This window comes from Mauremys reevesii, linkage group 22, assembly GCF_016161935.1.
Source record: "Mauremys reevesii isolate NIE-2019 linkage group 22, ASM1616193v1, whole genome shotgun sequence".
In the NCBI taxonomy this organism is placed as follows: domain Eukaryota; kingdom Metazoa; phylum Chordata; order Testudines; family Geoemydidae; genus Mauremys; species Mauremys reevesii.
In genome coordinates, this window is record NC_052644.1 from 751,558 (window position 1) to 764,500 (window position 12,943).

General features: G+C 53.0%; 1 protein-coding gene across 5 annotated transcripts in view; it reads right to left on the minus strand.

Moving 5' to 3' along the window:
- Positions 1 to 704: 704 nt before the first annotated feature.
- The window catches only part of LOC120388073, a 49,095-nt gene continuing 36,856 nt past the window's right edge, over positions 705 to 12,943 (minus strand). For all 5 annotated transcript variants that reach the window (XM_039509626.1, XM_039509628.1, XM_039509629.1 and 2 more), the window contains one exon: positions 705 to 1,022. In XM_039509626.1, coding sequence (XP_039365560.1) covers positions 758 to 1,022 — 265 coding nt within the window. In that variant the 3' untranslated portion in view covers positions 705 to 757. The remainder of the gene's footprint in view (positions 1,023 to 12,943) is intronic.

Below are 12,943 nucleotides of genomic sequence, written 5' to 3' on the forward strand. Positions count from 1 at the left end.
CTTTGTATGAAAAGGTGTCAGTGGTGCGGCTCTCGGGCCAATATCCTAGTCCTCATGTGGCCCTCGTGGTGATTTGAGTTGGAGATCCCTGCTCTAACCCTTAGGGTTAGGCTGAAACCTTCACAGGGGCAGATTCTCCCACTTCTGCCCACTGCACCTTGCATTTTGTACTGGCCACTTGTTGCGACTGGGTAGAGGGAACCTGGGCCTGATCCCGGCAGCAGTGTCTCTGGGTTTACGACCCAGGACATTTGCCCTGCTGTCGTCCCGGAGGTTCCTGTGTGTGGAATGGCGAATGTCACTCTGCAGGGTTGAAATCCAGCGTTTTCCATCAGCGCCAAATTCACTTCATGCCTCCCTATCCTCGGACGTCCCTTTGCCATCCCAAATGCTGCCCATTTCCAAGACTGCCCAACACTGCAGCTCTCATGCTGGGGACGGGGGACGGGGTGGGGGTTAGCCCCCAAGAGCCCGTGGCTCAGTACTGTCCTGTTCCTTTGAGCCAGGGGAGAACGTTAAATCCGGGGCAGTGGCGTGGAGAGAAACATGACGGCCTCGGAATCATCTCCAGAGCACACTGTGAAAGTGCTGATGCCCTGAAAAGCACATTATCAGACCGAGGGGGAGGAGGGATGGGCAGATATTACATATGCACAATGCAAATCAGTTGTAGCTCATAAATAATCATCTGTGCGTGCTGGAGCTCAGAATGAAAACGCCAAGCAGAATTTAATAGTACAACATTAGCAAATTAACTTTAGACGAGCGGACAGGGAGAGAATGCGAATCCAGACTTTCCTAGTGTCCCTGCCCCAGCATCCTTTGAATACACCCTGTAGTGCTGAGCCGCCAGTGGTTGGAACGCGGCTGCTATTAAGCAAAACTGCAAACACCAGAGGCTGCTGAAAGCTCCCTTCCGTCTGGAAACAATCCGGGAACAAACTGCACAGACACTCGCTTGTTTCCGGCTTTGGCTTTCGGATGCAGATTTGGCCTGGGACTTCAGTCCAACACAGAAATGCCTACAGGACAGCAAGTTATGTAGCAATTAATTACCTGCTCTCCCTCTGATATTCAGCATGAGTGACCTTCACCCCGTGTGCATGGTGTATTTAGAGCAGTAGAACTGGCAGCCAGGAGTCCTGGGTTCTAATCCTACCTCGGCCATTGATGTATGGTGCCAAATAGCATCATCCCCACCTTGCAGCTGAAGCTTGGCGAGATGAAGTGACTTGGCTGAGGTCACCCAGGGAGCCTGTGGCGGAGATGAGAACTGAACCCTGATCTCATGAGTTCTTATCCAGTTGCCTAGCAGCAGCTGCTGTCCCAGGTGCCATAAGTGCATTTCACTGTTTGTTACTCTTCCATGAGCACAGGCTCTCGTGCACATTGACGTGTCTGCCCCCTCCCATGCACTATACTGCCACCCGTGCATACAGTGACACATAGACCTCCCACGGGCTCAGTAACCCATCACCTCCGGTCTTGCACGGGGTTCTGATCCAGGAGAGGGGGCCTGAAGTCCCAGGGGCCCAGCAGGGTTCTGCTCTGGCCGCCAATCACTGAGCTGGACTGGGAAGCAGTGAAATCCGTCCCGTTAGTTACAACCACAAGGGAGTGTAAATAACCCCCTGCCTAGAGCCTCAAACCAACTGCTCCATCCACCCCTTTCCCATCCCGCGGCAGCCCCACTCTTTTCCTGCAGAGCCATCCGCTCCCTGCCCATGGGGAATGAAGGAGCCGGTCTGACAGGGTAGCAGACAGCTTTGCTCTCCTATGTGCCGTAGGGAAGGTCAGAGCTGGCCCTGTACCTATCTGTGCCACGGTGGCCAGCATGGCCTCTTCCCCCAGCCAGCTGCACGCACTAGGCCTTTGCGAGTCTCACACTGACTTAGGATTTTTAAAGGTGCCTGAAGATGTGACTAGGCCCCTTTGAAGCCCCCCCAGGCACCCGTCTGCGTCCTTAGGCACCTAGACACCTTTAAACACCCGGCTCTTTGGGTCTGTAGAGAGGCGGAGTAGCCTCCCTCCAAGCCTGGCGGGGAAGGATGACCACAGAGCCACTGCAGAATCTAAACAGGGTTTAGCCTTCTGGTACTTAAATCACTTTTTAAAATGTGACCTAGGCTCCTAAGTCACTTCGGGCCAGATTTTTAAAGGGAGTCGAGTGTCAAATATTCAAAAAGTTCTCTATGCCACAGGAGCCGAAGTACTGTGGCAGTTAGGAGCCGGAATCCCCTTGACTGTAGTGATCAATGGTTCCATGTCTAGTTGGCAGCCGGTATCAAGTGGGGTGCCCCAAGGGTCGGTGCTGGGGCCGGTTTTGTTCAATATCTTCATTAACGATCTGGAGGATGGTGTGGACTGCACCTTTAGCAAGTTTGCAGATGACACTAAACTGGGAGGAGTGGTTGATATGCTGGAGGGTAGGGATAGGATACAGAGGGACCCAGACAAATTAGAGGATTGGGCCAAAAGAAATATGATGAGGTTCAACAAGGACAAGTGCAGAGTCCTGCACTTAGGACGGAAGAATCCCATGCACTGCTACAGACTAGGGACCGAATGGCTGGGCAGCAGTTCTGCAGAAAAGGACCTAGGGGTTACGGTGGACGAAAAGCTGAATACGAGTCAACAGTGTGCCCTTCTTGCCAAGAAGGCTAATGGCATTTTGGGTTGTATAAGTAGGGGCATTTCCAGCAGATCGAGGGATGTGATCATTCCCCTCTACTCAGCACTGGTGAGGCCTCATTTGGAGTACTGTGTCCAGTTTTGGGCCCCACACTACAAGAAGGACGTGGATAAATTGGAGAGAGTCCAGCGGAGGGCAACAAAAATGATTAGGGGGCTGGAGCACATGACTTATGAGGAGAGGCTGAGGGAACTGGGATTGTTTAGTCTGCAGAAGAGAAGAATGAGGGAGGATTTGATAGCTGCTTTCAACTACCTGAAAGGGGGTTCCAAAGAGGATGGATCTAGACTGTTCTCAGTGGTGGCAGATGACAGAACAAGGAGCAATGGTCTCAAGTTGCAGAGGGGAAGGTTTAGGTTGGACATTAGGAAAAACTTTTTCACTAGGAGGGTGGCGAAGCACTGGAATGGGTTACCTAGGGAGGTGGTGGAATCTCCTTCCTTAGAGGTGTTTAAGGTCAGGCTTGACAAAGCCCTGGCTGGGATGATTTAGTTGGGGTTGGTCCTGCTTTGAGCAGGGGGTTGGACTAGATACCTCCTGAGGTCCCTTCCAACCCTGAGATTCTAGGATTCTATGACTTTTCAATGGAAGTTAGGCTCAGCCCCGCAAAGATCTTTAGGTGCCCAACTCCCATGGGTTCCACTTGTACATCACTGCTGAAGAGGGGACCCGAACTCTTAAGTCACTTAAGCATTTTTGAAAATTTTCCCCCTCATCTCTAACCGCTGCAGCTTTCTTTTCCCCCTAAGAGCCTCTTTATTTCCAATAAAGGCGGAATTTGATGAATTGCTTATGAAAATTGTTGTTGGCTTAATGAAAAGTGCTGCAGAGCATGATGTGCCCTTCACGGCACCTTATGGAATCACAGCAGTGTGACGCTAATGCAGGACTCCAGCGAGCTCTGAGTCCAGGGAGGGGAAAGAGACGTCTTATGTGCTGTGAGTAAGGTCCTGGCTCTGTCGTGGAAAGTACCAACGCTCCTTGCGATTCCTCGGACTCCTGCTCCACCCCTCCGGCTGGTTAACCATCAAGCCCCCAGAGTGTCCGAATGAAGGCAGAGTGGAATATTTGCAAAAGTGCCTTTGAAATCCCAACCCCGCACTCTGGTGAAATGTCAACGAATTCCGCTGAACATCCAAAGCAAACGTCTAACGCCTACGGCGAAATGTCAAAGTGGCAGGTGCCACTGGCCCTTGGGGGGGTGTTTGTTCTTTCAGTATTGGGGCTCCACGGACAGGAGGAGGTCACACGAGTCAGCATCAGTAAAGGGTTTGGACACACAACGGTACAATTCAGGGCAGGGCCCTCTGGGCAGACAGCCCAAAACAATCCAGCCCCCCGAAGGCGGCACATTGCAAACAGAACAGGGGGTCTGTGACATTTAGTTTCTTGCCCATTGCGAGCCCCCAGTGTTCACACCTCAGGAGCCAGGCACCTCAAACCCATGAGACTGGCTTGGAAGACGGGATGTTTCATATTCCCGCTCATTTCTGAGCCGTTAGGCAGGTGCCAGCCACGTTTTCAGGGTTTTCTCTGCAGCCACAAGGGCTAGAAATGTACATTTTAAAAACACTCAAAGCTGAAATTCTCCCATGGCTCTCAGAGCTGGGGGCTAGGAAAACACCCAACAGTCTGCGACTCACGCTAAGCCCATGAGAACTGGCAGCACTGCCTTCCCCAGGTCCAGTTCTGCTTGCAGCATCTCAAGCTGCTGCCTCTGTTTGTTGGGGGTTGTTTCCCATCAGCCCTCTTCATGACCCATGTGTCTCACTAAATAACCACTCTTCTTCCATGGAGTACCCGCCCTCTCCTTCTTCCCCGACAGCTCGCCTGGTGCTCCCTTTAATTCCCACTCAGCCCAACAAAGTATGTTCCTTGGCTCACAAGCCAATCCGCCCCACTCCCTAACTGAGCATCACATCCTGCCGCCAAAGCAGAGACCGCAGCCACTCAGCTTCACGTCCATTTCTGTGGCCTCATGGCACCTAATGCAAGGGTTACAGATTGCTCAATTGAGATGTGGGGAGAGAGAGAGAGTGTCTATGGGGATGGATGGAGAGAGGATGGGGATGGATGGATGGATGGATGGATGAGTCAGAGAGAAGGCGTGCGTGGGGATGGATAGAGAGAGGTGGGGATGGAGGGATGGGTCAGAGAGAAGATGTGCCTGGGGATAGATAGAGAGAGAGAGAGGAGGAGGATGGATGGATGGGTCAGAGAGAGGAGGGGGATGGATGGATGGATAGATCAGAGAGAGGTGTGCCTGGGATGGATAGAGAGAGGGTGGGGATGGATGGGTCAGAGAGAAGGCGTGCATGGGGATGGATAGAGAGAGGGTGGGGATGGATGGATGGATGGATGGATGGATGGATCAGAGAGAGGTTATGCCTGGGGATGGATAGAGAGAGGGTGGGGATGGATGGATGGATGGGTCAGAGAGAAGGCGTGCCTGGGGATGGATAGAGAGAGGGGGGGATGGATGGATGGATGGATGGGTCAGAGAGAGGTTGTGCCTGGGGATGGATAGAGAGAGGGTGGGGATGGAGGGCTGGGTCAGAGAGAGGTTGTGCCTGGGGATGGATAGAGAGAGGGTGGGGATGGATGGATGGATGGATGGATGGATGGGTCAGAGAGAGGTTGTGCCTGGGGATGGATAGAGAGAGGGTGGGGAGGGATGGATGGATGGATGGATGGATCAGAGAGAGGTTGTGCCTGGGGATGGATAGAGAGAGGGTGGGGATGGAGGGATGGGTCAGAGAGAGGTTGTGCCTGGGGATGGATAGAGAGAGGGTGGGGATGGATGGATGGATGGATGGATCAGAGAGAGGTTGTGCCTGGGGATGGATAGAGAGAGGAGGGGGATGGCTGGATGGACTGACAGACAGGAATGGCTGCTGACAGACAGATGGAGAGTAAATGGGCTGTGTGACGATGGATCCATAGGGATGTATTTAAGTGGTGCCCATGCCCAGGACTTGTGATGCTCAGAGCTCTGCACAGGATGATTTTCACCGTAAAACAGCTGGGTCCCCATGCTGCAATCCTCACTCAGGCAAATCTCCTGCTGAAGTCCATGGCATCAGCTTGGTGTCAAAGAAACCAGCTATTCCCTGGGTTCCCCAAACTCTCTGTAACCATGGCGGCACCCTCTCCCATCACTAAGAAGTCTGTTGCCATAGTAACCGAGCCAGTTCTCTCCCCCCCCCATTAATTGAAGACAAATATTCACAAATAAACCCAACCCGAGTGTCTCAGAATGGTTTGGGGCCCAGGAACAGAACGTGCGGCTGGAGAAATGGGACATGGAGCTGTAATTAAAACACAGCGCTGATTGGTGCAATACTGATCCACGTATGGCATGTGTGCACACGCACACGCACACGCCCAGGTGAAAAAGGCACACACACACGTGCACAACACACACATCCATACTCATCCCACGTGCAGCTCCCATAGCTGCACAGAGCAGCTCGTAGGACCCACCTGCCCTGATCTGACCTCATGGGGCCTCTGCCCATGGTGCCTGGCCGAGCACAGGAATCCTGTGGCAGAAGCTGCCGCATCAGTGGCATTAGGACTCTCAGACTATTCCCTTTAATAAATATTTCACCAGGCGCGGTGGCGGGTTTATTTTCAGCTTTGTTTCATGTTTAATGGAATGCAAATTTCATGAGTTTTTAATGGCATTTGCAGAGGAGAGCCCTGAGCTGTGCCAGCCAAGAGAACGGGGGCCTGTCTTCCTCAGGGGCGAGCACGGGTCTATTCTCTGGGGGGTTGTGCAATTCCACTTGAAGTGTCTCAAGCATCCAGCCCCCTCTCCTGGGAAACCTGAACTGGTGGAGGCAGAGAGAGCAGAAAGGAGACTGTGGGCAAAGCACCTCTAGGAGACGCAGCAGCAGCATGGCCCACGGGCCGGCACTCAGAACCCCTGGGTTCTAGCCCTTGTTTCGCCACTGACCTGCTGTGTGACCTTGAGGAAGTCAGTCCCCTTCCCTGCTTCAGTTTCCCCTCACATCGTTGTCTGTCCAGACTGTGAGCACTTCAGGGCAGGGACACTCTCTGATGCATGGCAGGCAGGGTGGGGAGCCCAGGCACTGTCGTCATCTAAACAACCACAGCCGCTCGGCCGGGACAAAACATGGGAATTGTTGTCTGTGGAACATTTCTGAATGAAATGGGGGGGAAAACTTGGTATAAATTTTTTCCAGAATTTTCCATTTTTATGAATATTTTAGCAAATTGATTTTACATGAACAATGTCCCTTTCAATTCATTCCAATCTTTTTGTTTGTTTGTTTCCATTGGGGAGGAAGGGTTTTCCCCCTCTTTTAAAAGTGGGGGAAGGGGGGAGGCAGGAAGAGCAATGGGGGGGGGGAAGAGACCTGAAATTTTTACTTTCATGCAAAAATTGGTAAATTTCAAACTACACAGAAACTCCCCAGGGAAATCTCTGTGTCATTCAAAAAGGCATTTTTCCTGGGTGACTCTTTAGCTGGGATCTTTCTCCTCGCCCCGCCGGCTGGAGCTGTTTGGAAGAGTTTGCTGCCTATCTGCTTTCACTGGGCAGAAGCAGCGGCTGGCAGGGAGCTGTCCTGGTGCAGCTGGGGCGGGTAGGAGCTGTGATTATATCAGACTCTGGGACTGGAGCGGGGGAGGGGGGTGTCAGTCTGTATAACTGCTGTGTTTATTGTTGTTGGTTCTGGACACATTAAAAAGATGGGTGGCCTCATAAAAGCCTTCATCACGTTTCCATTACATAACAGTAAAATTATACATTCCATTCAATTCCCGGCTCGTAAAACCAATTTATCCCCCCCATAAGTGCCATTAACTTGCCGCCCCAAAGATGCCCCCGGAGATTAGGCTGCAATAAATAAAGTAGGGACTAGCACTCCCCCTTCCCATGATGGGCGGGGAGCCCGCGGCAGGCAGGCATCAGGAGGGCACCTCCCCTGGGGAAGAGCCAGTCGCTGCAGGGTTTCCTGCACCATCTTCTGGAGCAGCTGGAGGTGGGGCCGCCAACCCTGCTCTGATCAGCCTGGCTGCTGGACTCAATACTGCACCCTAGTCCTGAGTCCCCCAACCCCACAGCTCTGCCGGTGCCCCTCACTCCCGACCCGCAGCCCCAGCTGCACCCCTACACGCTGCCCAAATTGTGTTTTCTGCTGTCAGAAGGACTGAAATCGTGATCATCGGAGACCCTCTTCCTCCCAGCAGCCCTGGTAACAGCAGCCACTCAGGCTACGTAATGGACAGGGCCGGTCTGATACATTCGAATTACAGCCAGACTAGAAACCTGGATTCGCGGCTGAGTCTCGGGGCTGCTGTAGCCAGTGGCAAGGGGGACCCCTACCCAGCTTGTTTTTCTGCGTCTCCGGCTGTGGGTGGCTGTTAAAAGGCAGCTCAGTTGCGTGTGGTGCCCATTTAGGAGAGTATTGTTTCCGGAGCCTGGCGGTGTCTCCTGCCTCCCTCCATCATTACCCTGCACGGAAATGGTGTCATTGACCTTTAAAGCTTTTATGGCTCCTCCAGGGCTTTTACCCCTCTTGGCCGGCAGGTAGGAGCCGTTCCCTCTGAGAGCCAAGTCCTGTCTGACTTCCGGAGGGGCTGCCGCCTTCCTCAAGCGGCCAGCTCTCCCAGGCAGATCTGGCTTTGCAAGAGGGTAGCCCCTGTTCCCCATCCCCCGGCAGCGGGACAGTGCAAATCACAACCACTCCACCCCACACCCATGCTGCACCAGTGTGGATTGCTGCACAACCCGGAACTGGGTCCCCAGGGACTGGAGGAGATACCAAGCTGGATCCCCAGCGGGTACAAATCAGCACAGCGGTTAAGAGTAACAGGCCTGTATGCAGCCTTGGCATTCTGAGACCTAAACATTTTTCCATTTAACAGGCACATTCTGTGTAAATATCCTCCCAGCCCCGCCTGGCTCATCCCTGTGCAACTCTGCATGCTGCTCCCAGCTGGGCAAAGCGGATTTGCATTCCATTTTCTGTCCTGTCACCAAAAGAGCAAACAGATCTTGTAAATGGGCCACATTTCACATGTCTAATAACAGAAACAAAGTGGAAAAACCAGCCCTTTGTCACGGGAGACAATAACCCCAGGGTCAAAGCAGAGGGGAAGACGCCTAGAGAAAACGATCCAGGGAGATGAACGAGCCAATGGGGACCCGCATGTTCATTTTAAGAACCCGTTGATCTGAGCCTGTCCTGACTGTGATGCAGTGGGAAACTTGCTCTGTTTACAAATTAAGCCAGTTCTGCTGATCTTGGTTTAATCCCTGTTTTTGCACATCACAAACTACTGCCCACACTGGATACAATAGCAGGAGGGGCTGCAGGCTGGGACAGAGGGGAATCAGCAGAGCCGGGTGTAGGGCAGGCAGGCCAGGGCTGGGTAGCAGGGGAGCTGTGGCTGGGTTGGCAAAGCCGGGGGCTGCACGTTAGGACTGAAGGATATTGGCAGAGCTAGGGTGGGAGGGAGCCCACGGGTGGGTGGGATAGCAGGGGGTTGTGGGTCAGGATTGAGGGGCACCACAGAGCGGAGTGTGTGAAGATCTCAGGACTGGGAGAGCAGAGGCTGCGGCACTATATTCGGTGATAAGAGTCCACACGCTGGGTCCTGGCAGCCTTTGCGCTCTGGCCGGGGGTCTGTGGAAGCAGCTTGGTAGAAACATCACCAAGTCAGACCCGTCGAGCCCAGGGTCACTTGCTCCCCGTGGGACCAGAGAGGTCTGAGACGAAAGGGAAACTCCTGTGGGTGACACAACCTGGCCCGTCTCAGCGCCACTAACGTCCGTCGGTCGAAGGGTCCTGGCAGTAACACAAAGGCTGCAATTGAGGCCAAGCTGCCAAGCTTCTCCCCAGACAAACGGCTCCTCCAGACCAGCTAAGCAAAGAGCCGCGAGTCGCAATCGGCGGGTTCTAGCAGGATAAATCTGGTCTTCAGTTCTCCTGTGCACGCCACCACCCCCTGGGTGCCTCTAAGAGGCAATACTTCCCCTCTTGCTAGCACAGAGTCTGAGTGTAGCAAAAACTTTTAGTAAAAGGAGGGAAGTAACTCAGCATTAATTTGGAAAAACACCACAGCTAGGCTTCATAAACACAAACCACAAGCAAAAGACCCACCCCTAAGTAAGCAGGGCAGTGTCCTTTTCCCCTCAGGATCTTAAGCCCAGCAACCCAAAACTCCCTTTAACATGCCCATCCCTTCTCTGAACCCCACTCACAGTTGCTGTTGTTGGTACTCGTCACCCCAATGGCCACGCCTCTGAGGGGCTCTGCTGTGGCCCACTCCCCCAGCTGCACCTATCCAGCACCAGCTGCCCTGCTAGCCATGCCTCTCCACCAGCTGTCCACTCACCAAGATGCCTTCAGACCCCCCCCTTAACACAGCTTTCAGTGATTTCACTTGTCAGGGGGGGAGCCTCACTGGTGGTGCACATTGGTCAATCTAGTGCAACACAGACACTATCCCAAAACAGGTCTAATAGTTAGACCCAGGTATCAGTGATTTCAGCTCTACAGCATGTAACAAGACTATCAATTGAATCTAAATTAGCTTTTTTTATTATACCCTAAAAAAGGCCACACACCATCCTTTAATCCTAGCCTCTCAAACCCACTCCCACATCTCTCTACTCATTAAGGTGTAGAACCCATGTCCCCAGCCTAGCAAGGGCTATTTAGCTGAGGGTGAGTGCCTCCATTGGCATATGCCAGGTACAGTTCTGCTGCCTTCAGTTCACACAACAAGGATAACAACCCTTTATTAATCCTGCCCCAATATCAAGGAGACTGGGGATCCAACACCAGCCACCAGGGATCATTTGGGCAAGCAATCTCATCATGCTGAGCACCTAGGCAGGGTGGGTGTGTCCATGCAAACGAGATCAGCTTCTGAAGTTTTTTTCCACAGCTCACCACTAGATGTCAGAGGACACCTCATTCAGACCCTGCTTACAAACATTTGTGCCCCACTCTCCTTAGAGGGTGGCATCTCAAAAACATGAAATTATCCTGACAAATTAAAGAAACAACTCAATAGTGTGTACTACACGTGTGTGCGTCTGCGGCTGCTGAATGACATGAGCAAACATTAATTGTGAAGTGCTAATCAGTGGGCAAAACGTGAAACATCACAGCATTTAGCAGCAAATAAAATGTAACGTCAAAACTAAAAATAATGTCAAATTGCTTTAATTAGTGGAAAATTCCTGTCCAGACACTTTGCTAATAACCCTCTTGAATCTAACACAATGTGCTAGGTGATAATGAATGTGTTTAAAATGAGATCATAAATTGGAGAAGTTATTGCTACATTTCTGTCTCTGCAAACACGCCTCTGTTTTTGTGTCGTTTTTTTCCCATGACTGTGTGTGTGTGTGTGCGCGTATGTTTGTCTGCCGGCATGGATGTGCACAGCTGTCTGTGCATGTGTGTGTGTGTCTGTGTGTGTGTGTGTGTGTGTGTGTGTGTGTGTGTGTGTGTGTGTGTGTGTGTGTGTGTGTACAGCTGCAACACTTTTGGGTGCTGGGTGCAGATCTGTGGCACAGCCTTTCCAAAGATGCCATTTTTGGGGGAAAGTCTGTTCTCCCGCAGAAAGGAGCCGTGTCCCCATACTCCAGATGGGGGCAGGCATTTTGCTGTGTTGGCAATTAAATGTGCCAAGGTGCGGTGATGGGGGATGTGCCAATGGCCCCGCCTCACCGTGGCCATTTCACTGAGCAAAAGGCCGGCACGCCCAGACAGAGCCCTGCGGGGGGTGGACATTGCTCCGGGATTCTCGCACCCCTTGGGGGCAGGGGGGCTAAAAGTACCTAGGCCTCTTGGGGGGTGGGGGAGGTGGCATCCTAGGCCTCCTGTGGGGCAGGGGGCTAAGTGGCCCCTAGGCCCGAGGGGGGCGTCCTGATGTCACTGCAATGCAAAGGCAGGGAGCCACCTTCGCGGCTGAACGCTGGAGCCGTCCCTCTGCGAACGCTGCCTGGCGCCCCCCAGCGCCGTGGCCCCCCAGCTGCTGGAGAGGTGGCGTCTGGGGAGGTCATGGCTACTGTAGCATTTCAACAACGTATCGCACTCGGCGCCCACGGGGCCCAGACACTGAGAGGTGTTAAGAATTCAGCGAGTGCAGCTCGTTTGCCAAGCCCCTAATAACCAGGGTGAATATTTATGCTCATGAAAGTTAATGGGCTGGCAGATCTGCCGGGTGAATTACGCTTATTCTTCTCTCTCTCTCTCTCTCTCCTCCACACACACCATCCGTCTAATCTATCTATCCTCATCCATCTATCTCTCCGTCCCCAGACTGCCCCTCTATCTATCCGTCCCCAGACACCCCCTCTATCTATCTGTCCCCAGACACCCCCTCTATCTATCCCCAGACACCCCCTCTATCTATCCGTCCCCAGACACCCCCTCTATCTATCCCCAGACTCCCCCTCTATCTATCCGTCCCCAGACTCCCCCTCTATCTATCCGTCCCCAGACACCCCCTCTATCTATCCATCCCCAGACTCCCCCTCTATCTATCCGTCCCCAGACACCCCCTCTATCTATCCCCAGACTCCCCCTCTATCTATCCGTCCCCAGACACCCCCTCGATCTATCCCCAGACTCCCCCTCTATCTATCCATCCCCAGACACCCCCTCTATCTATCCCCAGACTCCCCCTCTATCTATCACCAGCCAACCCATCTATCTATCCTTCCCCAGACACCCCCTCTATCTATCTGTCCCCAGACACCCCCTCTATCTATCCCCATCCAACCCATCTATCTATCCGTCCCCAGACACCCTCTATCTATCCCCAGACTCCCCTCTATCTAACCATCCCCAGACACCCCCTCTATCTATCTGTCCCCAGACACCCCTCTATCTATCCCCATCCAACCCATCTATCTATCCTTCCCCAGACACCCCCTCTATCTATCCCCAGACACCCCCTCTATCTATCCGTCCCCAGACACCCCCTCTATCTATCCCCATCCAACCCATCTATCTATCCGTCCCCAGACACCCCCTCTATCTATCCCCAGACACCCCCTCTATCTATCCCCAGACTCCCCTCTATCCATCCCCAGACTCCCCTCTATCTATCCATCCCCAGACACCCCTCTATCTATCCCCAGACTCCCCTCTATCTATCCCCAGACACCCCCTCTATCTATCCATCCCCAGACACCCCTCTATCTATCCCCAGACTCCCCTCTATCTATCCCCAGACACCCCTCTATCTATCCATCCCCAG